Here is a 27,056-nt window from a genome sequence, read left to right as displayed (position 1 = left end):
TCTACCCTCTTCATCCGCGGCGGTTGCTGTTATGGTGCATTGGTTCTATGAGATTTTAGCACGACGACTTTCCAACTGTCTACTACAACAAAGTTTGCTCGGCTCCGGTGAGGGAATGGCGATGACAGCAGCGTGCCTTCGGCTCGCTTGTTTATAGTCGTCGCTAGGTGGTCTACGGATCTGGATGTAATTTTTATTATTTCTAGTATTCGTTGTACTACCATGATTGAAGATGAATAAATTAAAAGTTTTTCTGTGAAAAAAAGAGTCAGACAATTTTGTTTTGGCTAAATTAACAAGAGGCCAAAGACTTGCACCACGATAGGTCAAACAAAGCTACCGCAACCGCCGTACAGCGTCAGGTCTTCGTACGGCCCAGCCTCCTGTGGTACGACGGACAGACTCGCTGCACGTTCACCTTTAATAAATATATAATAAATAGTTAGTCTAGGTTAGGGTTTAGACTCGGATTTTATTTAGAGAAGTTTAACTATTGCTATTTTTATTTGTCTTTGCTTATAGCGGCTAGTGCGACTGTCAAGATATTCTATCGGAACCCCATCTTGTAAGATTATTCCATCTAGCATATTCGCAATTTCAGATTGTTTGGCTATTATTTTACTGCATGTTCTTCGATTTGCTTGCAGGAAAAATCCTTCGTGAATAGATCGATCGCGCCGTTGGCTCGGTCAATAAAGCCGTGGAGTTGGTTCAGCAATTGCATTGGATATCAGTCGTGTACGGTTCTTTCTGTACGGTTGGTAGCCGGATCGTGAGGGTCAAGTCCCACAAAAATCATAGTTATCCTCTCTCATCAAAAGATCAGGTCCCAATTCACATCTGCTGGACAGCATGAGGAGAGAAGTAGCACAACTAGTAGAATCACAATAAGGCATCCCAACGCAAGACACGACTGCAAGTCATGGCGAGCAATGGGGTACGCACTAACAGACAAGGTAAACGGGAACAGCTGAACGCGAGCTGCCTAATTTGGGCTAAGGGCTAGTTTGGTCAAAGATTTTATCGTGTAATTCTAAACTATGCATAAGGGGCAAATCGTCAAGAATCTGGAAAAGTTGTGGCAAATAATTGATGAGAAAGAAAATAGGGGCAAATTCTCAAGGTGCAAAGAAACCTGTGGCAAATCCTCAAATTCCCCGATGCGAGCAGGTGCATGGGGTGCCTAACTCCATCATCGGAAGTACTGTGCAGCCGATACTGACTGGCCGATCAATGGACGATGCTCCATCCAGCGGATGTGCTTCATTTTATCACATGCATGTACGGTCAGATCAATAGGATCGTCTATGAATCGGCTGTGCACTATCGTGTGTGTAGCAGCGCTCCTCCATTATTTGGTCGTCGGAGCCTGACGGGGCGTTGTGGATCTGGTGCTCCCGTGCTCGGCCTATATATATGCCGCTTTTTGATTGGCTTCTGGCCTGTGATCGCCTTGGCTTTGATGCTCCTGTGCTCCGCCTATATATGTGCCGCTTTTTTTTTGCTTGGCTTTTGGCCCGCAACCGTTGCTCGATAGCTAACTGTCCGCATCAGCATGGAATTCCTCACCCGACCGTTTGCCTGTTGTGTGATCAGCACTAGGAGACCTTGCAGGTGTGGTGATTCATCGGGTATGGGCCGCAGTGTTGCTCATGTGGGGCAAGATGGAGTGCATGACAGCGGCGGATTTGGATCTTGTAGCTTGGTGGACTTCCAAGTGCGTCCCGAACTCAGCGTCTCTTTTCAGCCGGGTGAATCAAAAGTTTCCTACTAAACATTTTTTTTGAGCATTCCTACTAAACATTTAGTCTCTTTCTTCGCATACATTGTCGTCGTTTATCACATTTACTCCTTCCCCGCAACAACAAAAATCATCTATATTTACAGTTATGATTCATATGTATCGCTGGCCAGCAACATCTTTTGCTTTGTTTTGAGAAACGCCCCTTCGTTTTGCGCCGGCGGCTTTTGGCACCCTACATCTCCCTCCACCAAAATGCTGCACATGCAGAGTCGGGAGACAACATTTTAATTAAATGCTGCCAGGAGCAATGAGAAAGGCACTCGAATCATGGCATGTTCTGGATATCCCCTCGTGCATGTCATGTTCGGTTCAAATATACCGGTACTATGTAATGTATTCCCTCTGTTCATAAATATAACACGTTTTTGCAGTTCAAATTGAACTACAAAAACGTCAACAGAGGTTAGTAAATTTTTAGGCCAGTTCTATTAGCGGGATTCAGAGGACTCATCGAGCAAAAACGTTCAAGAATTCGTTGGCTAAATCCTCCAACGAGAAGAAACTATTGGCTCCATTCTTTCCCCGAAAAAAAAAACGGCCTTGCTGTAAACTGCATATCATATGTAAACATATCAGACACAATATCCTCGAGACAGTCAAAATTTCCAGGCACCAATTGCAAAGAAGAAAACACGAGCCCTCCTTATTTCCAGGCTTTCCTTCCCCTGAACTGCTTTCCTGAGTGCTTCGCTTTGGTCTTCTTCTCCTGCCGAGAACGCGCTGCCTTTGCTCTCTTTGCCGCCAGAGGCATCCTCTTCTGGTGCTGTTTCTGCTTATTGCTCGAGCCACCCGTCTAACACACACCAAAAAGAAAGTGATCAGACAAGGAACGGAAGATCACAAAATCCCCAGAAGAGAAAGCTAAGACATGATAGCGTATCTGGAATGGCACAAGATCACATTTTCACAAGCCGCGAACACGTAGTAGCAAGGGGTAAAACAAGGGAATAAGGTTCTCAGGTTACCTTTTTCTGTTTAATAGCTGCTCTTGCTTGGTATTTTCCTCTATCCTCCCTTCCAGCTTTCACCATCTCTAATCTCTCTTCCTTGGTCATCTTTCGTTTGACGTGAGCCTGCATAAATAGTTTATATAGGTCAAGCGTATGTGCTTTTGCGCGTGCGGTCGGTGGGGAAGAATAGTTTATATAGATAAAATGTATGTGATTTTTGTGTGCGGGGAGCGAGAGGATACCGCAAGCTCCGATGGATCAACGCGCTTCAAGCTAAGCTCATCAGTAGAAGGAAGTTTGAAGGTCACTGATCTTGTGTCACCCTTGCTGAGCCCATGTTGAACCAAAGCCAACTTTGCTGCTTTCTTTGCCTGAAACTCATACACTTTCAGTAAAATGTTTGCTTAACAGTAATTTTAGTTTTGAACAAGAGTAGGTACTCTAAGCGTGAAACACAATGAATGAATGTATAACAGAAGTAGAGAAGCTATGCGAAATTCACATACCTTGAGCTCTTTTATGCGCTTAAAATCTTCGTCGCCAAAAATTCTGCCAGCTTCATCGGTTGAGGCTTCAGCCTTCTTAGCTCCTGCTAACTTCTTCAGAGCTCGAAGGCTTGCATCTGCAGCATCAAGTTGTCCAATATAATCACTTAACTTTCTCTTCTGCACCTTGGAACCGCTGCCCTTTGATTTATCCTCCTCATCACTGTCTTCAACCTCCTGGTCCGAGTCTTCATTCTCTGAATCGTCATTGAGCTCCTCATCTTCATCCTCATCAGACGCATCAGTATCACCATCCACGTCAGAGTCGTCATCTAGTTCATCCATATCGTCATCACTATCATCCTCGTCTAGTTCCTCTGCATCATCTTGTTCCCCAGATACTTCATCTTCATGATCTTCACTGGCATCAAGCTTGTTTGATAAACTCTCCAAACTTTGTTGGGTACCACTCGCAGATGGCAACACTTCCTCGTCATCAGAATCAAAAGCATCAGACTCGTCGTCTGAACCCCCTTCTGGTGACATCTCTTCATCTAGCAACTCAGCTCCAGGCACATCACTAGCAATAGTGGTTTCTCCAAATGCTTTTGGCCGAGCAGTTGGATCAATAGGACGACCACGGTCTTTCTTGACTAACAATGAAGGACAGATCTGAATTCAGAACAAAAGTAGGTTTAGCTGAGTGAAGCAGAACTGTAGATGCCAAAACAGACACAGAATCTGCAAGAAAATATCTGACCTCCCTGAATAATGTGATAAGTGAGCGAGCGGCAATAGAAACAGCTTTCTCGTAGGACTTCTTATATAAAACAAGGTCTTGGAGTAGATCCTCATTCATCATCTGCAGATTTATAGAAAGAATCAAGGAAACTTAGGTGAGTAAACGAACCAAGATTATCTTCCTGTGCATTCTAGAATCCATAGAGCACTAGGACACAAGGTATGCAAGACTGCATGTGTATTTTACATGCATAAAAAGAACAGCATCAATGAAACTTCCCAAACATAAGATCGACAATAATGGTAGAATAGTACAAAACAAAATAAACTAAGCATGGCCAAGTATAGCCAAATTTATGCATCTTCATTTAGTTATGCTTAAAACTTGTAGTTACACAACTATCACAATCTTTTCAGTCTACCATCCACGAGTCTACAAACAAAATTTATGATTTAACTACCACAATGGTATAATCATATGTGTTCCCAAGGGTACAAGGTGGAAAACATATGCAACATGACCAGCATAATGATTCTAGGTCATGATTTAAGGTAGCACTGCAAACCATGTAAATGCACTAATTGAGATGTCAGAGAAGAGCAAGTTAAGTACCAATGGAATTCGCATGCAGATCTCTCTCACAACATTCAGGCCAACAGCAATAGCCTAAAAGGAGTGAGTTAGTTACACATATGCTCATGTTAGTCAGGAAAACACACAGTACAAAAGATGAATAAGCGAGTCATGCAAACCTCCGGACGGGAACGATCATGCACAAATTGATTTACTATCTGCTTGAACAGCGGTTCAACAGCATCAGGAGGCACCTGCAATCGAAACAAATTAATTTTGTTGTGTTTCAAATATATCCAGAGAAGCAACAGCATTGGCTACAAATACAGAGGAAAAGTGCAGTGTCTAGTCTAACCATCTCATGGCAAGCCTGTACTGCTGCAGCAAGTAGAGTGGTCACATCACGTTGATGAGGCTGCATTGCATAAGGGTGAAAAATATTATGACCATATCAGCATAGAATAAAACTAGCAATTTTTCAAAGGCTGATGCAAGCTAGGCATACTCTCAGTTAAGTAACATACTTGAACATATCTCTGAAGATATGGATAGAAGTTCAACAAAACCAAGTGATGCAGCCCAATAGTCCTTGCTATCACCTTCAACATCATCATCCTTACCTGCACATGCAATGGTTTTCCTTTATACTGTATGGTTCGTGTTTACTAAAAAAAGTGGCAGAAACCTACGCTACAGAAGAGCATGCAATCGCATACTAAATGTGGAAAAGGTTGATATGATAGCAAGCATATCAAGTCAGAACAAGCCGAATAATCAGAAGAACAGGATTTAACGATCTTAACCATTGGACGAAAACTAGCTCACACCAACCATCTAAAGCAACCTTTTTTGGTTTTATTTTCAGAGAACACTTCTAATAATTACACCCATGTAGATTACCCTTTAACCGCCTAGTGAGCTGACCAACCGGTCTTGCTGTACACAATTTAATAATTGAGATTTAAGTCCGTATTCTCCTACTTTGAGACTTGTTCTTACTCATGTCATAATACAAGTAATGTTAGAATCTGCGTCAGCGAACTTTCAAAGATTGACCATCAACATAAGAAATTACAGACATCTATGACACCAAATTGATATAATACGTTCATCATGAAATATGAGTGAACATATTTGCATAGTAGAGAATGGTCACTGTGTAACTGAGTAAACCGTGTCAACATACAAAAGAACAGTACAGCAGCATGAATGAATATTAGATATAGGAATAATAAGACAAACCTCGAATCGTTCATTGCATTTCTGTAGCCGAGAGAAGAGTTTCTCTGCAAAACCCTGTAAGAGCCCCAAAAGGAGTTTCAGCATAATAGAAGATTATCTCATCAACAGCAAGAAGTGGATGTGGCATCTCATTTTATTGTGACAATGACAACAGCTTGAAAATTTATGATGTTACTCTACCTGGGGATCCTTTAAATACGTAAGGGGTGAATAGTAATTGGAGCCAGTCTCCTCATTGGATTTACGTTGTTGCCTTTTCATACTACGAACTACACGCTCCAATTTAGCTTTCTTCTTTTTCTTACTAGCAGAGGTACCCTTGTGATTTGCCTGTGGAAAAAAATCAAGAAAAGACACAATGCATCAGAAGAGACAAATGAAACCATAAGATCTAAAATACTATCAATACAGCGCCAATATGCAGAAACATCCAAATCACCTTGTAAACATCCTCTTTACTAAGTATAATATTTGGGTTTTGAATCGCTTCATCGTCACTGCTGGCATCACTATCATCCTCTTGCTCAACATTTTCATACCCAATGAGCAATGAAATAGCAGCTGTCATAAGCCTGCATGTAGAATACACTTGTTTAGATGGGAAGCAACCAACAGCAGACACCTACATTTCCTTACAAAAATGCACCTCGAAGAAGGATGGAAACAAGCATCGCATATAGCATTTGCTGTGCGGTCATCAAACCAGACCCTTCGACGGTGAAGATCACATAGGATAGTAAAAGCCCTCTTTGCTCTCGACTCTTCCTCGCCCTGAGAAACAGGACATAATCAGATAAGGTGGGAAACGGTCTCAAGTGTATGCTTACCAGCTACAATGTTAAGCGCAATAATTCTTATCAAACCAAGTGTAAGATGTTGCAAACCTGTACTAATTTAAAAAGGATGCCTTGCAGTTTGCGATTCTTGGCTTCATTCTTGTGCTTCTGATTCATCCTTCTGATGCTGTGTACAATATGTGAAAATGCAAGCTTTTTTACTGCTCGATCTCCAATGACTTGAAGCTCCATAAATAACTCCATGGTGTCTTCCAGATCAACAATCTAAACATTTAATTAACAAAAGATTACAATGATATAAGGTTGCAAAACTGAACTCTACAAGGCAAAGAAAAAAAGCTCTTCATTCGGTAATAATCCACTCTCTAGTCCTCCATTACCAAATAAAAAACACATCTAGAAACTCCACTGCGACCCAGAGGCCCTTAAATTTTAAAGATGACAGCCAGACAATCACGGACTCGCCGTCCGGTTACACTTCCTAATGGGGCTGATAGACCATTAAATTTAGAAGGAAGAAAACTAAGACCATATACTCTGGGAACAGTGCTGATTACAGTTCAGGTCAAAGTTCAAAACTTTCCGTTGAGATGATTTATCCTAGGCTTCAGCCATTGCATTATCATTGTATCAGTATGAATGAATTCCTGGACGATGATTTATCGTAGTATCCTAGGTTTCGACTTTCAAATTCCCTTTAGTATGTTTGAATTGGCTGATCTATGGTGTATTGACAATAATATGGGGTTAATATAGCCTGTGCTGCTGTTATCTGGACTTATGGACAATGCGAAATGATATTTGTTTCCAGGGTACAGTGTGGACAAGTATCCAAAATCTGCTGGGGCGTGTGAGTGCCATGATACATCAATGGAAAATCCTGTGCATGGACGATCAATCGGTGCTACTGCAGAGATGTCTCTTACTCCTCGATCGGGCAAGAAGATAACTCCTGAGGATTGCCTGGAGATGAAGAATCTGGTGGGCGAGAAGAAAGTGCGGAGGCATTGGTTTGAGAGTCCATTCCAGCTGAATGCTGATGTAAAAATGCTGTAATAAGTTTAGCCTAACTTAACTTTTCCTTCCTGCTCTGCTGTGAACCTTTTTGCTCCCTCCTTTCACAGCCTGATGGGGCGCATGTGTGGGGGTTGGGGTTTCTCTGGCTCAGTAACTTTGGCTTGATGAGCCCGAGTGCTGCGAACAGTGTAGTTTTTGGCTTCGTTGCCCCGTTTTAATGAAAATTAGGCGGGGGGAAACCCCTTTTGTTCAACAAAAATAAATGAATTCCTGGACAATGCAACGCCCATCAGCCTAATTTGCTGCTATCCTAATGTAACCAACAGGCACAAATCTTCTGTGTGGTTATAAGAAGCAAAACCTAGTAAATCCGACACAACAAAACTGAAACAGAACATTTTCCCAATGTACTAGCAGAAAAATCATCTCAACTAAACCTTGACCACGACAAACAGACCCCGTGTCAATGAATTTGAACAATAATTCGTACCAATAGCTCAGTATCCCATCTAGCCCACCAATTTACCAGATAAATTTCTATCTGAAGGCAGGTAATGAGTTGAACAGGAGCTCACCTTCCGATTGACCAGCAGTATGAGCGCCTGCACGAGGTGCACCCGGAGGCCGGACGGCAGCGCGCGGGCGTTGGTGTCGAGCAGGCCCCCGATCTGGTCGGGCAGGTCGGCGAGGTCGTTGGGGTAGAAGGGCGCGACGTGGGCGAGGAAGAGCGCGAGGTCGCCGAGCTCCTTGGCCGTCTCCCCGCCGCCGCCGCCGCCCGAGGAGGACGAGGACAGCGCGGACTGCTGGCGGAAGAGGAACACCGAGGACTCGAAGTGGCGCTGCAGCTGGCGGAGCTCCGTCTCGTACCCCTCCGGGTCGCGCTTCATCTTGGCCTGCAGCGCCGGGAGGCTGTGCCGCTCGCCCGCGCCGCCCGTGGCGGACGCGGAGGCCGCCTCCGGCGTGTAGGCGGGGGCGTGCTGGCGCATCGCCGCGGGAGGGGAAGAGTTCGGGCTGCGCCGCCGGGGATGTTCGCTCTAAAACCCTAGTAGGACGGTCGGGGTGCCAAAATTTTGCCTCTTTTTTGTCTGTGGGATAAATAGTTTAGGGGCCGGTGGTGGTCGGAGACGCGGGAATGCGGGCCGCCGTCGCCGAGTTTCAGTTCGGGGGTATCGCGGGGTGGCCGGCGTGCGGCGGCTACTAGGGTTAGCTGGCCGGTTGCAGGCCGTGCGGGAGTTGTGAGAGGGAGGGGGATGAGGCGGTAGTTGGGCTTGGGCCTTCGGGTATGCTGGGCCGTGCCAAGGTTTTTTTTGCAGGAGGGCCATGTCTAAGTAAGGCTTCTTTTATATCCCTCAAAAAAAAGTAAGGCTTCTTTTATATCCCTCAAAAAAAGAGGAAGGCTTCTTTTGATTGAATGAAGGAATCAAAAACATTGGGATGTGAAAATTGTTTCAACAAAAAACATTGGGATATGAAAAGGCAGATGCTATGCGTCGGCCGGGTGATGATTCGATTGGATCGGTCCCTCGGCAGTTGTTAGATGGCGCACGAGAAAACCGTTCTCCCGTCGTGTCAGCCGCAACCTTTGCAACAAGGACCTTGTTTGCTAGGGGCTTTTGCGGCACGAGCTATGATGCAGTTGTTCAAACCATTTCCATCCCATCATACACAGCTTTTGAAACAAGGATTGTGTTGTGCGATGGGGCTTTTCAACAGAAACCGTGTTGCAGTCGTTTTGAATCGTCTGGTCTCCCGACATGTGCAGCCTTTGCAAGAAGGGCCGTGTCGCGCTAGGGGGCTTTGCAACATGCACCTGAACTGTATTGCAGTCATTCGAACCGTCTGATCTCTAGTCACGTGCAAACTTTGCAACAAGGATTGTGTTGTGCTAGGGTGCTTTGGAACATGAACCATGTTGCGGTCGTTCGAATTGCTTCCAACCATTTACAATATTCCATGTGTTGCACCCAAAAGGGTTTGCAACGAGGCCCGTGTTGCAAATCTCGACTATGGGTAAGGGGTTGTTGTGAGCCGTGAGATCAATTCAGATCTGGCGGCCTCAAAGGTGGTCGGCGCGCTACGCGTAACCGGTCGGATAAGCACTAGCATTTTCCATATGAAAAAAGGCATGATTAAGATGTCATGTAATGTGAATTCCTTGTCACAAAAAAATAATTGTAATGTGAATTCCTAAGATTTTGAAAAAGCAATGGAATTTTGTGCGAGGTGCATTTCGATGATGCTCGGGAAATGAACACGATAATATTTTAGAGGGTTGAGAGGATAGATAAAGTGAAAGTGCATTGGACTTTATTACAAAGAAAAATAAAATGAGGTTTGAGCTCATGCTGATATTTCTGAGGAATGGGGCTATAGAAATTTGGTAGTCTTTACCCCATTATCCAAAGGGCTTTCATATAAAAAGATCCTTAAGATTTGAATCCTCCATTATTCCGATGAAATCCTACAGTCCAACGAGGCCTTCTAGGATATGTTCCAGACGATGGACTGTCCTCTTGTGTGCATGTGCAGTGCAAAGATGTGCTCCCTCGGATCGAAAATAAGTGTCCAAGTTTTAACCCGTGGTTAGTTCAAAACTATGACACTTATTATGAATCGGAGGTAGTAGTATATATTGAAATAGTTGCTCCAAAGGCATACAGTGTCAATATACAGCGAGGGCCATTGCCAAGTAATGTGCGCTGCTCAGGCAAATAAAAATATACGCGCCTAACCACGTAACACATGTGGTAAGCAATTCAAACATTTGAAAAATATGTATGCGCCCACCTATCAAGTCAAGTATTTCAGGCGTGAGCGTATACTTGTTGTTTATCTGATCCCGTTGCGCACCAACCATAAATCGTACTCCCTCCGTTCAAAATCGTATAGATACATTCATTTTTGCGACAAGTAATTTTCGAACAAAGTGAGTAGGAAGTAGGAGAAACAATCAAGCGCCGAAACCAAACCATGGCAAACGTTTCCCACACCGGCCGCACGTTGGGCCGGTGGCCGACGGTCGCCTGTCGCGTCCACCTTGCCAAAATGGCAACCACGAAACATATCCCACTCCAGGCCACCTGCTCGAGTCGGTATCCCATTGGTGCCGCCTTTGCTTACGATCCACACAGGGAAATAAATACGGGCGCTCCTACCTGCCGGCCGGTGCGAGCTTCCGCTTTACTGATGCGGATGCATGGCATTGCTGTCAGTACAGCGTTCACGAGAGATTTGGTAGGAACGGAACCTCTCAAGTCTAGAAAACATGGCCACCACACCATTTTCCTTTGATGTTTGGTGCGGACTGCGGAGCGTCGCTTTTGGCGTGTCAGCGATGATTGCCCAGCGAACGAGCCTCCCTTTTCTACTACTTCTTTTCGCGACAGGGAGTTCTTACCGGTTGAGCAAACAAACGTCGGCGCGCCAGGCAGCCAGCCGGTCCATGTGAGCGAACCTACCTACCTGCCCGTACACGGGGCAAGTCGTGCCTTGCCAGAGAAATGAGCGCCTACCCACCCGTACCGGACCGGACCGGACCGGACCAGCACCATCTTATAGTACCACACTGGTGCCGATTTTGGTTTATCAGTTTCTTTCGAGTTGATTTCTGTTGCAAACCGAGGGGTAGCACAAGTTGCTAGAGTATCTTCAGTCACGTCCCTCTAATTCGATCCGTCAAACGCCCGCGGACGCGCTCGGTCAGTGACCGGGCATGTCCGCTTTGAACTTCTATTTGTCCATTCATGCAGCCACAATTCTTATTTTCTTCCTCATATGTCCGGTCACTTGCACGTGATTGATGGAGATAAAGAAAGAGAGAAAGAAAAGAATGAATAAAGAAAGAGAAAATGTGGGCCAGGATGGGGCCACGTCCTATGTGGCGGATTGACATTGATGTGGTGAAACAAACTTGTTAGGTTCTTTTTTTTTCTAACAAACTTGAATTAGGTGTATCTCTTAGGTTCTTTTTCTTTCTAACAAACTTATTAGGTTCCTTGTGGTGGAACCAACTCATCAGGGTTCAACTTTAAACTTGACATTGATGCTCACTTTTTCGGCGATGTTCGTTCAATGAGAGAAAACATTCCCGTCGAATACGAGACGCCTATGATGGCTGCATCAATCTCAAATCTCAAAATTGAGGCAAGCGCACAACAGACCCACAAACTTGCAATGGATATGATGGTTTAGTCCATAAACTTGCAAAAATGTATGTGAAGATTTAGTCCAAAGCCAATCACAAGCGGGCAATTGGCGCCACGCTGGCCGCGTCGTGGCACACTCGCTCCCCCGACATTTTTACAAAAAAAACCTCCACCTTTATGAAAATCATGAATGTTATTGCGCTTGCGCCTACATGCCCAGTAATTGACTCGGTTTCAGTACTAGTTTCAACAGCGACGTGCCATACCTAAACTTTTCTAGAGATACACCTAATATATATACTAGTACATGTAGCATTTTGAACAGTAAGTTTCAGCGTGTGTTAGGCCTGATTACTTCCTACTGGTGATCCTGATGCATCGGTCAGTAGGTTTGTGAATTAGACTTGACTCCACGGACAGATTAAAACAGCGACATAGGATCTAGCCGGCCAGCCAGGGATCACCATTTTGCTCAAAATAATAGCGATCATGATTTCTACTATTCCGGAAAGTTGAAAACATTAACTGCCGACGAAGAATAGCATTTACACAATGAAAAATAATTCAAAATTGAAGTTGAACTTCACTTTTAAGAAATTTTGTTACTGCTGAGCCAAATAGTGATATCTCATTGTTGAAACCCACTTACCCACTGACCGATACATCATGCTCACCTCCTGACCAAAATGTAGTTTTGGATCTTGGTTATACTTGCCGAACACAAAATAACATATATCTTGTATTTTGATGAACTCTTGCATAGTGGTATTATATTGTGTTTTCCTTCGTAAACTCTGCCACACCTAAAAATTATGTCTGCCTTCGCCACTGGCGACATAGTACAACATGTTTTTCTTTGCCAGGGTCCAATCCACACGATGATGTACATCTGCGATTGAGTATCCAGAGCGCCTCAAATGGGTCTTACTGGCATTTGGTGACAGATCCTACTAAACAAGTACAAGATAATGATCATTTTTCACATAAATGGTGGCAAACAACTTAAAATTTAAAGATGCGACCAATTAGTCGATGCTTATTTTTCCCGGGCATTGCGTATTTGCATTTCTTTTTACGTATTTGCATTCTTTTTGCGAGAATTGCATATTTGCATTCCATCACGCTAGGGAAGGTTATACTTAGTTGTGTGTGTGTGTGTGTGTGAACAAACTTGCTGCATCTACACAAAGACTTGCTTCTTTTGGCAGAACACAAAAAACCTGCAGGACAGGCGGACCGTCTATCTAGAAGGTTGGGCTAGCACAACACCGGCGTATGCTGGACCGGGCTTGGCGGGGGCGCGACTGTCTCTCTTGTAGAGGCACAGTCCAGCCTCGCGTCAAGCAGCGCCCGGAATGGTCCGGTTGTTTCTCACAGCTTTGCTTTTATTTTTTTACCTTTGCTTATAATTCTAAATATATATATTATAAAAATCAGTTTAGATACATAATTGAAAAATGTTAATCGTGCATTTAAAAATGTTAACATGTATAGAAAAATATTTCTAATGTATACAAAAAATGTACAATTTCTATGGAAAGAAGTAGACATCAAAACATATATATGAGAAAAATGTTAATCATGTATTTTTTTAAAAATAGATGTGCATAAATATATATTTCAAGTGAATACAAAAGGTACAATGTGTACAAAAAAAGTAGACATCAAAACATATATATGAGCGTGTTGCATGTAATAAGTTTTTTGTCGCAACTACTTTAGGTTGTGGCCAAGAGCAGTGAATCATCCTTGATGTGAACTTTGGCTTTGGCTTTTTTAATAAAAAATTGGGGAGAGGAGCCCCTTGAAAGTGCGTTATATCAACTAGAGGGGGGTGAATAGGCGATTTTTATGAAATTCTTCACTAAGGAATTTGCCGGTGAGAAAATTCCTTAGCGAAGAACTACTAGCAGCGGAATAAGTACTCTAAAGTAAACATAACAGAATACAGGCATAGTCATCATGATAAAATGAAGACAGGCACAGAGTACAGGAAACGTAAGCACAGGATAACAAAGGATGAAGACAATCAGACTGAAGAAATTGAACTGAGTAAATTGAGAAAGTCTTTAGTCAAAGTCTTCAAGCACGGATATGAACAAGCACACAACACAGTTATGAGGAAATGAAAGAGTTGAGGAAATGGAACCAGTAAGCTTGGTGAAGACAATGATTTGGTAGACCAGTTCCAACTGCTGTCTCAGTTGTACGTCTGGTTGGAGCGGCTGAGTATTTAAACTCGAGGACACACAGTCCCGGACACCCAGTCCTGAACACGCAGCTCAGGACACCGAGTCCTCACCGTATTCTCCTTGAGCTAAGATCACACAGACCTCGCCCAATCACTCGTGGTAAGTCTTCAGGCGACTTCCAAACCTTCACAAACTTGGTTACTCGGCGATCCACAATTCCTTTTGGATGCTCTAGACCATGACGCCTAACCGTCTGGAAGAAGCACGGTCTTCAAAGGTAACAAGCGTCGGATCCACGCAGGATCAATCTCTTCAGCGATGCTCAATCACTTGGAGTTTGTAGGTGTTTGGGTTTTTCCTCACTCGATGATTTTCGCTCAAAGTCCTCGGAGGATGGGTTGCTCTCAAATAACAAGTGTCAGTTTCTCTCGGAGCAGCCAACCAGCTAGTGGTTGTAGGGGGCGGCTATTTATAGCCTAGGGAGCAGCCTGACATGATAAGACATAAATGCCCTTCAATGATATGACCGTTAGATGGATAGATATTTTGGGACAGCTGGCGCATAGCACAGGAACGGTCGGAATTTTGAGTAGAAAAATCCTCAGGGCTATCATGTTCCTCACTGTGTAGGCAATCCGCACTGGCGAATTCCTAACTTCTCAGTCAGAACAAATTCCTCAGAGACCAGAAGAACTTCGTCTCTGTCACTGAAGAAATTGACTGAACTGTATGAGATTTCTAATGGCTTCACTCGAAGGGATTGGTAGGTGTAGGATTTTGAGTTGAGCATCACATGGAATTTTTTCCTTAGTATTTCCTCGACCCCCTTTAACAGTACGGTGTTTCGTATGACTCAAGAAAGAGAAAATGAAACTACGAAAACAAAAGTCTTCATGCTTCATGTTCCTCGAATGAATACCAAGTCTTCAAGGTCACACCAATTTCTTCACTTTCAAAGTCTTCAGAAAGTCTTCAGAATACCAAAGTCTTTAGTCGAAGAACTTCATTTTTATGGGTCGACTTTCTCTGTAAATATCAAACTCCTCATAGACTTATAGACATGTGTACACTCACAAACGCATTAGTCCCTTAACCTATAAGTCTTCAATACACCAAAATCACTAAGGGGCACTAGATGCACTTACAATCTCCCCCTTTTTGGTGATTGATGACAATATAGGTTAAGTTTTCAACGGGGATAAACATATGAAGTGTAAATACTAATATTGAGGAATTTGATTGGAAGATATAGAAGAACTCCCCCTGAAGATATGCATAGTGAGGAATTTGCTTTTGAAGCAATGCACACTTGAAGATATGCATAGTGAGGAATTTGCTTTTGAAGAACTCCCCAAAAGTGGCATCCGAGCCAGGTTTTATGCGTAGATGTCATATGCACGAGTAGAACACAAGTGAGTTGTGGGCGATATAAGTCATACTGCTTACCAGCATGTCATACTTTGGTTTGGCGGTATTGTTGGATGAAGCGGCCCGGACCGACATTACGCGTACGCTTACACGAGACTGGTTCTACCGACGTGCTTTGCACACAGGTGGCTGGCGGGTGTCAGTTTCTCCAACTTTAGTTGAACCGAGTGTGGCTATGCCCGGTCCTTGCGAAGGTTAAAACAACACCAACTTGATAAACTATCGTTGTGGTTTTTATGCGTAGGTAAGAACGGTTCTTGCTAAGCCCGTAGCAGCCACGTAAAACTTGCAACAACAAAGTAGAGGACGTCTAACTTGTTTTTGCAGGGCATGTTGTGATGTGATATGGTCAAGACATGATGCTAAATTTTATTGTATGAGATGATCATGTTTTGTAACCGAGTTATCGGCAACTGGCAGGAGCCATATGGTTGTCGCTTTATTGTATGCAATGCAATCACCCTGTAATGCTTTACTTTATCACTAAGCGGTAGTGATAGTCGTGGAAGCATAAGATCGGCAAGACGACAACGATGCTACGATGATGATCAAGGTGTCGCGCCGGTGACGATGGTGATCATGACGATGCTTCGAAGATGGAGATCACAAGCACAAGATGATGATGGCCATATCATATCACTTATATTGATTGCATGTGATGTTTATCTTTTATACATCTTATCTTGCTTTGATTGACGGTAGCATTTTAAGATGATCTCTCACTAATTATCAAGAAGTGTTCTCCCTGAGTATGCACCGTTGCGAAAGTTCTTCGTGCTGAGACACCACGTGATGATCGGGTGTGATAGGCTCTATGTTCAAATACAACGGGTGCAAAACAGTTGCACACACGGAATACTCAGGTTATACTTGACGAGCCAAGCATATACAGATATGGCCTCGGAACACGGAGACCGAAAGGTCGAGCGTGAATCATATAGTAGATATGATCAACATAGTGATGTTCACCAATGAAACTACTCCATCTCACGTGATGATCGGACATGGTTTAGTTGATTTGGATCACGTGATCACTTAGAGGATTAGAGGGATGTCTATCTAAGTGGGAGTTCTTTAGTAATATGATTAATTGAACTTAAATTTATCATGAACTTAGTACCTGATAGTATCTTGCTTGTTTATGTTTGGTTGTAGATAGATGGCCCGTGCTGTTGTTTCGCTGAATTTTAATGCGTTCCTTGAGAAAGCAAAGTTGAAAGATGATGGTAGCAATTACACGGACTGGGTCCGTAACTTGAGGATTATCCTCATTGCTGCACAGAAGAATTATGTCCTGGAAGCGCCGCTGGGTGCCAGGCCTGCTGCTGGAGCAACACCAGATGTTATGAACGTCTGGCAGAGCAAAGCTGATGACTACTCGATAGTTCAGTGTGCCATGCTTTACGGCTTAGAATCGGGACTTCAACGACGTTTTGAACATCATGGAGCATATGAGATGTTCCAGGAGTTGAAGTTAATATTTCAAGCAAATGCCCGGATTGAGAGATATGAAGTCTCCAATAAGTTCTATAGCTGCAAGATGGAGGAGAACAGTTTTGTCAGTGAGCATATACTCAAAATGTCTGGGTATAATAATCACTTGATTCAATTGGGAGTTAATCTTACAGATGATTGCGTCATTGACAGAATTCTCCAATCACTGCCACCTAGCTACAAGAGCTTCGTGATGAACTATAATATGCAAGGGATGAATAAGACTATTCCTGAGCTCTTCGCAATGCTGAAAGCTGCGGAGGTAGAAATCAAGAAGGAGCATCAAGTGTTGATGGTCCACAAGACCACTAGTTTCAAGAAAAAGGGCAAAGGGAAGAAGAAGGGGAACTTCAAAAAGAACAGCAAGCAAGTTGCTGCTCAAGAGAAGAAACCCAAATATGGACCTAAGCCTGAAACTGAGTGCTTGTACTGCAAGCAGACTGGTCACTGGAAGCGGAACTGCCCCAAGTATTTGGTGGATAAGAAGGATGGCAAGGTAAACAAAGGTATATGCGATATACATGTTATTGATGTGTACCTTACTAATGCTCACAGTAGCACCTGGGTATTTGATACTGGTTCTGTTGCTAACATTTGCAACTCGAAACAGGGACTGCGGATTAAGCGAAGATTGGCTAAGGACGAGGTGACGATGCGCGTGGGAAATGGTTCCAAAGTTGATGTGATCGCGGTCAGCATGCTACCTCTACATCTACCTTCGGGATTAGTATTAGACCTAAATAATTGTTATTTGGTGCCAGCGTTGAGCATGAACATTATATCTGGATCTTGTTTGATGCGAGACGGTTATTCATTTAAATCAGAGAATAATGGTTGTTCTATTTATATGAGTAAAATCTTTTATGGTCATGCACCCATGAAGAATGGTCTATTCTTATTAAATCTCGATAGTAGTGACACACACATTCATAATGTTGAAGCCAAAAGATGCAGAGTTGATAATGATAGTGCAACTTATTTGTGGCAATGCCGTTTAGGTCATATCGGTGTAAAGCGCATGAAGAAACTCCATACTGATGGACTTTTGGAACCACTTGATTATGAATCGCTTGGTACTTGCGAACCATGCCTTATGGGTAAGATGACAAAAACACCGTTCTCCGGTACTATGGAGAGAGCAACAGATTTGTTGGAAATCATACATACAAATGTATGTGGTCCGATGAATGTTGAGGCTCGTGGCGGATATATTTTCACACCTTCACATATGACTTAAGTAGATATGGGTATATCTACTTAATGAAACATAAGTCTGAAACATTTGAAAAGTTCAAAGAATTTCAGAGTGAAGTTGAAAATCATCGTAACAAGAAAATAAAATTCCTACGATCTGATCATGGAGGAGAATATTTGAGTTACGAGTTTGGTGTACATTTGAAACAATGCGGAATAGTTTCGCAACTCATGCCACCCGGAACACCATAGCGTAATGGTGTGTCCGAACATCGTAATCGTACTTTACTTGATATGGCGCGATCTATGATGTCTCTTACTGATTTACCGCTATCGTTTTGGGGTTATGCTTTAGAGACGGCCGCATTCACGTTAAATAGGGCACCATCAAAATCCGTTGAGACGACGCCTTATGAATTGTGGTTTGGCAAGAAACCAAAGTTGTCGTTTCTGAAAGTTTGGGGCTGCGATGCTTATGTGAAAAAGCTTCAACCTAATAAGCTCGAACCCAAATCGGAGAAATGTGTCTTCATAGGATATCCAAAGTAAACTATTGGATACACCTTCTATCACAGATCCGAAGGCAAGACTTCTGTTGCTAAATTCGGAAACTTTCTAGAGAAGGAGTTTCTCTCGAAAGAAGTGAGTGGGAGGAAAGTCGAACTTGATGAGGTAACTGTACCTGCTCCCTTATTGGAAAGTAGTACATCACAGAAACCGGTTTCTGTGACACCTACACCAATTAGTGAGGAAGCTAATGATGATGATCATGAAACTTCAGAACAAGATACTACTGAACCTCGTAGATCAACCAGAGTAAGATCCGCACCAGAGTGGTACGGTAATCCTGTTCTGGAAGTCATGCTACTAGATCATGATGAACCTACAAGCTATGGAGAAGCGATGGTGAGCCCAGATTCCACAAAATGGCTTGAAGCCATGAAATCTGAGATGGGATCCATGTATGAGAACAAAGTGTGGACTTTGGTTGACTTTCCAAAAGATCGGTAAGCAATTGAGAATAAATGGATCTTCAAGAAGAAGACTGACGCTGACGGTAATGTTACTGTCTACAAAGCTCGACTTGTCGCAAAAGGTTTTTGACAAGTTCAAGGGATTGAGTACGATGAGACCTTCTCACCCGTAGCGATGCTTAAGTCTGTCCGAATCATGTTAGCAATTGCCGCATTTTATGATTATAAAATTTGGCAGATGGATGTCAAAACTGCATTCCTGAATGGATTTCTGGAAGAAGAGTTGTATATGATGCAGCCGGAAGGTTTTGTCGATCCAAAGGGAGCTAACAAAGTGTGCAAGCTCCAGCGATCCATTTATGGACTGGTGCAAGCCTCTCGGAGTTGGAATAAATGCTTTGATAGTGTGATCAAAGCATTTGGTTTTGTACAGACTTTTGGAGAAGCCTGTATTTACAAGAAAGTGAGTGGGAGCTCTATAGCATTTCTGATATTATATGTAGATGACATATTACTAATCGGAAATGATATAGAATTTCTGGATAGCATAAAGTGATACTTGAATAAGATTTTTTCAATGAAAGACCTCGGTGAAGCTGCTTACATATTGGGCAATAAGATCTATAGAGATAGATCAAGACGCTTAATTGGACTTTCACAAAGCACATACCTTGACAAAGTTTTGAAGAAGTTCAAAATGGATCAAGCAAAGAAAGGATTCTTGCCTGTGTTACAAGGTGTGAAATTGAGTAAGACTCAATGCCCGACCAATGCAGAAGATAGAGAGAAAATGAAAGATGTTCCCTATGCTTCAGCCATAGGCTCTATCATGTATGCAATGCTGTGTACCAGACCCGATGTGTGTCTTGCTATAAGTCTAGCAGGGAGGTACCAAAGTAATCCAGGAGTGGATCACTGGATAGCGGTCAAGAACATCCTGAAATACCTGAAAAGGACTAAGGATATGTTTCTCATATATGGAGGTGACAAAGTGCTCATCGTAAATGGTTACGTTGATGCAAGCTTTGACACTGATCTGGACGATTCTAAATCGCAAACGGGATATGTGTTTACATTAAATGGTGGAGCTGTCAGTTGGTGCAGTTCTAAACAAAGCGTTGTGGCGGGATCTAGATGTGAAGCGGAGTACATAGCTGCTTCGGAAGCAGCAAATGAAGGAGTCTGGATGAAGGAGTTCATATCCGATCTAGGTGTCATACCTAGTGCATCGGGTCTAATGAAAATCTTTTGTGACAATACTGGTGCAATTGCCTTGGCAAAGGAATCCAAATTTCACAAGAGAACCAAGCACATCAAGAGACGCTTCAATTCCATCCGGGATCTAGTCCAGGTAGGAGACATAGAGATTTGCAAGATACATACGGATCTGAATGTAGCAGACCCATTGACTAAGCCTCTTCCACGAGAAAAACATGATCAGCACCAATGCTCCATGGGTGTTAGAATCATTACTGTGTAATCTAGATTATTGACTCGAGTGCAAGTGGGAGACTGAAGGAAATATGCCCTAGAGGCAATAATAAAGTTATTATTTTATTTCCTTATATCATGATAAATGTTTATTGTTCATGCTAGAATTGTATTATCCGGAAACATAATACTTGTGTGAATACATAGACAAACTAAACGTCACTAGTATGCCTCTACTTGACTAGCTCGTTAATCAAAGATGGTTATGTTTCCTAACCATAGACATGTGTTGTCATTTGATTAACGGGATCACATTATTAGGAGAATGATGTGATTGACATGACCCATTCCATTAGCTTAGCACCCGATCGTTTAGTATGTTGCTATTGCTTTCTTCATGACTTATACATGTTCCTATGAGTATGAGATTATGCAACTCCCGTTTGCCGGAGGAACACTTTGTGTGCTACCAAACGTCACAACGTAACTGAGTGATTATAAAGGAGCTCTACAGGTGTCTCCAAAGGTACATGTTGGGTTGGCGTATTTCGAGATTAGGATTTGTCACTCCGATTGTCGGAGAGGTATCTCTGGGCCCTCTCGGTAATGCACATCACATAAGCCTTGCAAGCATTGCAACTAATGAGTTAGTTGTGAGATGATGTATTACGAAATGAGTAAAGAGACTTGCCGGTAACGAGATTGAACTAGGTATTGAGATACCGACGATCGAATCTCGGGCAAGTAACATACCGATGACAAAGGGAACAAAGTATGTTGTTATGCGGTCTGACCGATAAAAGATCTTCGTAGAATATGTGGGAGCCAATATGAGCATCCAGGTTCCGCTATTCGTTATTGACCGGGGACATGTCTCGGTCATGTCTACATTGTTCTCAAACCCGTAGGGTCCGCACGCTTAACGTTACGATGACAGTTTCATTATGAGTTTATATATTTTGATGTACCGAAGTTAGTTCGGAGTCCCGGATATGATCACGGACATGACGAGGAGTCTCGAAATGGTCGAGACATAAATATTGATATATTGGAAGCCTATGTTTGGACATCGGAAGTGTTCTGGGTGAAATCGACATTTTACTGGAGTACCGGGAGGTTACCGGAACCCCCCGGTAACCTAATGGGCCTTAATGGGCCTAGTGGAGGAAGAGGAGAGGAGGCCTAGGGGCTGCCGCGCACCCCTCCCCCCCAAGTCCGAATTGGACAAGGAGGGGGGCGGCGCCCCCCCTTTCCTTTCTTCCCTCTCTTCCTTCTTCCCCAAGTCCTAATCCAACTAGGGAAAGGGGGAGTCCTACTCCCGGTAGGAGTAGGACTCCTCCTGCGCGCCTCCTCCTAGGGCCGGCCGCACCCCCTTGGCTCCTTTATATACGGGGGCAGGGGGCACCCCTAGACACACAAGTTGATCTCTAAGATCGTTCTCTTAGCCGTGTGCGGTGCCCCCTTCCACCATAGTCCTTGAGGGAGTCCTGGATTAGGGGGTGTTCGGGTAGCCGGACTATACCTTCAGCCGGACTCCAGGACTATGAAGATACAAGATTGAAGACTTTGTCCCGTGTCCGGAGGGGACTTTCCTTGGCGTGGAAGGCAAGCTTGGCGATGCGGATATTCAAGATCTCATACCATTGTAACGGACTCTATGTAACCCTAACCCTATCCGGTGTCTATGTAAACCGGAGGGTAGTAGTCCGTAGGAGAGAATCAACTCCATACACAACAATCATATCATAGGCTAGCTCCTAGGGTTTAGCCTCCTTGATCTCGTGGTAGATCTACTCTTGTACTACCCATATCATCAATATTAATCTAGGAGGAGTAGGGTTTTACCTCCATCGAGAGGGCCCGAACCTGGGTAAAACAAAGTGTCCCCTGTCTCCTGTTACCATCCGGCCTAGACGCACAGTTCGGGACCCCCTATCCGAGATCTGCCGGTTTTGACACCGACATTGGTGCTTTCATTGAGAGTTCCTCTGTGTCGTCACCTTTAGGCCCGATGGCTCCTTCGATCTTCAGCAACGATGCGGTCCAGGGTGAGACTTTTCCCCCCGGCCGGATCTTCGTCTTTGGCGGCTTCGCACCGCGGGCCAATTCGCTTGGCCACCTTGAGCAGATCGAAAGCTACGCCCCTGGCCATCAGGTCAGGCTTGGAAGCCTAAACTACATGGCTGACACCCACGGGGACTTGATCTTCGACAGATTCAAGCCACAGCCAGCCGCGCCGCACTGTCTCGATGGGCATGATATAGCTCTGCCACCGAACAGCGCTTTGAAGGCCGCACACGCACCGGTTCCGAGCATTGATTCAGAGCCCACTGCACCAATCAAGGATGAGCGGTTGGACGTCACCTCAGGGGCTGCGATCCCAAAAGCGATCGAGCCGAACGCTAGCCCCGCACCCTGCACAACCCGTGACTCCAAGGGTTCGGACTCCACTCCGGACTCTGAACCCCCCGCGCCCCTGCTAATCGAATCCGATCGGGCGCCGATAATGGAGTTCACCGCCGCAGACATCTCTCAGCACTCGCCCTTCGGCGACGTCTTGAATTCTCTAAAGTCTCTCTCGTTGTCAGGAGAGCTCTGGCCGAACTACGGTCAGCAAAATTGGGATGCGGATGACGAAGAAATCCAAAACCCACCCACCACCCACTTTATAGCCACTATCGACGATTTAACCGACATGCCCGACTTCGGCTCCGAAGACATTGACAGCATGGATGACGATGGAGGAGATACCGACGAACCAACGCCCATAGGGCATTGGACAGCCACCTCATCTCACGTTGTGTACATGGTGGACACCCCTAAGGGAGACGACAACGAGGAAAAAGGGGAGGAGACGAGAGATCGACCCCCCGAAAAGCAATCAAGGCGTCGGCGCAAACGCCGACCCAAGCCCCGCCTCGGCACAAACCCAGCCATAGAGCAGAACGAGCCGGTAAACGACGGGCAGGCCTTAGAGCAACCGTCCGAACATGGCAACATGGAAACCGAACATCCCTCCTCCGGCTAAAACGGCATTCCAGACGACCTTACGCCGAATAAACTCACGGAGCAGAAGAATCTCCATAAGAGGCTCGTTGCAACTGCACACAGCCTAAAAAAGCAGAAGCAGAAGCTAAAAACAGCGGAAGACGCACTCCGGATCAGATGGAGCAAGGTAATCAATGCCACAGATAAGTACGGCGACAGTCGCCGCACTAGAAGCTATCCGAAAAGAAAGCTACTGCCTGAATTCGATGAAGAGGCCCTAGAGCCCTCACATTCGGAAAATGAAAAAACCACACGGTCGGATGGACGACCCCATAAAACGACAAGCGGCGCCGCACCTAAATCGGCATGCGACCCACTTAAGGATTCGCATCATGGCCCAGTCAGGTCCATTTATGGGCCAAGAAAGCAAGCTCTCGTAAGCAACGCTATGAAGCCATCATCAGAATCCGGCATACCCAAATACAGGGGTGCCGCACACCCCCTATGTTTCACCGATGGGGTCCTGGACTATGAATTCCCAGAAGGATTCAAACCCGTAAACATAGAGGCATATGATGGAACAACAGACCCTGGAGTCTGGATCGAGGACTATATCCTCCATATACACATGGCTAGAGGAGATGATCTCCACGCCATAAAATATCTACCCCTTAAGCTCAAAGGGCTAGCCAGACATTGGCTTAAAAGCCTTCTAGAAAACACAATTGGAAGCTGGGAAGAACTCGAGGATGCCTTCCGAGCAAACTTTCAAGGGACCTATGTCCGTCCTCCGGATGCAGACGATCTTAGTCACATAACTCAACAACCCGGAGAATCAGCTCGGCAGTTCTGGAATAGATTCCTCACTAAAAAGAATCAGATAGTCGACTGTCCGGACGCCGAAGCCTTAGCAGCTTTCAGGCATAACGTCCGAGACGAGTGGCTCGCCAGACACCTCGGCCAAGAAAAACCAAGAACAATGGCTGCACTTACAAGCCTCATGACCCACTTTTGTGCAGGGGAAGACAGCTGGTTGGCAAGGTGCAGCCCCAGCGACCCAAGTACATCCGAAACCAGGGATGGAAACGGAAGACCGCGACGTAACAAGGATTGTCGCCGGACTAAGGACAAAAGTCCGAAGAGCACGGCAGTCAACGCCGGATTCAAAGGCTCACGACAAAATCAGGAAAAACCGCCCCCCCAGGATAACAGGGACGATCCATCCAACCTAAATAAAATCCTGGACAGGATATGTCAGATACACAGTACTCCCGCGAAGCCTGCGAACCATACCCACAGAGACTGTTGGGTCTTCAAACAATCCGGCAGACTCAATGCCGAACACAAGGGGCTCGACACACCAAGCGCAAACGAGGACGAACCCCAATAGCAGAGCACCAGGAAACAAAAGAACTTCCCACAAGAAGTAAAAACGCTGAACTCACTTCACATAACAAAACGTGCGGTGCCTGTAAAGGTACGCACCACACGGCCCATCCCCAAAGGATCCTGCTACTGGTTGTCAAAACCGATCACCTTCGATCAGCTAGATTATTCTAGGAATATCAAGAATGTAGGATGGACTGCCTTGATACTCGATCCAATAATTGGCGGACTCAACTTTTCAAATGTCCTTATGGACGGCGGCAGCGGACTAAACCTGATATATCAGGATACAATACATCACATGGGGATAAACCCAGCAAGAATCCGTCGCAGCAAAACCTCCTTTCAAGGGGTAATACCTGGTCCGGACACCCGTTGTACGGGCCTTCTCCGGCTCACAGTCACATTCGGCTCTGCTGATAACCTCCGCCGTGAAAAGCTGACCTTCCACGTCGTCCCGTTCTCAAGTCGCTATCAAGCGCTACTGGGACGCGAAGCTTTCGCTCGATTTAACGCAATACCGCATTATGCATCTCTTACGCTTAAGATGCCCGGTCCACGAGGCATCATCTCTTTGATGGGAAAGCACTAAAGTGCGCCTCCCTAAGCGGAGGATAGTGCGGCCGCTTTAACAGCCCCACAGAAAAATGGCCTCACCGGCCAAAAAACTTTAGGTCATTTCAAGACCACGAACGCGGATAGACGAGTTCGGTGCAAAATCATCATTGATGCAGGCCTAGAAGCCATATACCCCCGCACAAGGGGCTCCACGCATATAGAATAAGAAACAATAAAGCTCAAACTTCCATATTTTACTTTAGACTTTGCTTATTTTCTTGGCACGACCCGCTCTCAACTCAGTTCCTCTCTTTTACAGATGAACGTCGTGCGGCGCCCGTCCAGGATACGGCACAACGGAGACACAGGCGCAGACGTACAGTAGGGACCCGTCCTAAAGGATTCTTTTTAGATTAAGACCCTGCGTAAACCTTTTTTACTGTCTCTTGTTGCTACACATCCCCTGGGTTTTTCTTTCCAGTATAACCAAGGAGGAGGCTGGCGTCTTGGCATGTGGCCACGTCAGAATTTTTGCACGTACCTGGACACTAGGGGCTTTTTTAATAAAGAGTGTCGTTTGGCCCACACTCATAAAGACTGAACGCCTTAGGGAGTGTTCGGCGTCGCGAGTTTTGGCATTATATGCATCAGCTCCGAATCATGTCTTTGGTCAAATGTTGGGTTGCCCGGCTCCTGAGTTCGGCTACCTTACATTCCGCTCTATCAGCTAAGGTAGCACCAGGAGAACTACTGCGATTGTGCCCCCGGTTCGGCCAGGGCGAGCACCTCAGTAGAGAAAGCCGAAAACTGACTGTCATGATGTAGCGTGAGACTGGTCAGCCACTCGATGACCTATCGGAATCTATCGGATTCCTCCGCTTTAACGAAGGGCCGCTTCCTGGTCAGGCACATACGCGCCCCGAATTCGGACGAGCGCAGTTGCCACCAAGGAGCTACCTAAAGAGTCTCATTTTCAAACTCCTATGGCTAAGTGAAAGTGTTAAAACATTATAGTCCGGTTGCCTGGCCCGCTACGCTATCACCTCCTTTGTAGGACCAAGACGTTGGGTTAAGTGTGAAAATGCGTCTTCTATGAGCACCCCGCACTATGTGCGTGGGGGCTGAAGCCAACGACTGCCATCTTTCAGATTATATATATATATATATATATATATATCTTAAAACGGCCGCATAGAAGGTGTTTACAATACTTGGCGGCACAAGTATAAAAAGGCCACTACAGTTTATCAAAATATTACTTTATAATTACATATGCTATCATAACATAGCATCTTTCGGGCACTGCGTCTCTATTACACGAGCGCCTTCAAGAACTTCCTGAAAATAGTGCTCAAAGGGTACTCGGCTTTGGTCCGAGTCTCGGGACGCAACAACGGTGGTATCCATCTCTGCCCAGTATGTCTTAACACGGGCTAGAGCCATCCTAGTGCCCTCTATGCATGCTGACTTCTTAATTGCATTTATACGCGGCACCGCGTCAAGGAATTGCTGCACCAAGCTGAAATAACTCTTCTGCTCCGAACTCCCCGGCCACAGGTGACCCACGACGTACTTCATGGCGAGTCCAGACAACCTATTCAGTTCGGCCCATTGAGCCAAATGATCACCACTGCCAGTGGACGCTCCGGATTGTGA

At 44.8% G+C, this 27,056-nt stretch overlaps 1 protein-coding gene across 1 annotated transcript; it reads right to left on the bottom strand.

Annotated features, from left to right (window-relative positions):
- Positions 1-2,267: 2,267 nt before the first annotated feature.
- Positions 2,268-8,839, bottom strand: LOC125509687 (uncharacterized). Its single transcript, XM_087544988.1, has 15 exons — positions 8,186-8,839; positions 6,681-6,857; positions 6,443-6,567; positions 6,236-6,368; positions 5,977-6,126; positions 5,797-5,850; positions 5,079-5,174; positions 4,910-4,969; positions 4,734-4,808; positions 4,594-4,647; positions 4,000-4,101; positions 3,261-3,911; positions 2,997-3,125; positions 2,770-2,877; positions 2,268-2,597 (listed from the first exon to the last, which is right to left on the bottom strand). Exons 1-15 carry the CDS (start codon positions 8,594-8,596, stop codon positions 2,448-2,450), a joined length of 2,475 nt encoding a protein of 824 aa, XP_087401114.1. The 5' UTR covers positions 8,597-8,839; the 3' UTR covers positions 2,268-2,447.
- Between the last annotated feature and the right edge of the window lie 18,217 nt (positions 8,840-27,056).

Source organism: Triticum urartu, chromosome 2A (assembly GCF_056163025.1).
Source record: "Triticum urartu cultivar PI428250 chromosome 2A, HENAU_Tu73, whole genome shotgun sequence".
Lineage (NCBI taxonomy): Eukaryota > Viridiplantae > Streptophyta > Magnoliopsida > Poales > Poaceae > Triticum > Triticum urartu.
This window is presented reverse-complemented; position numbering and strand designations above follow the sequence as displayed.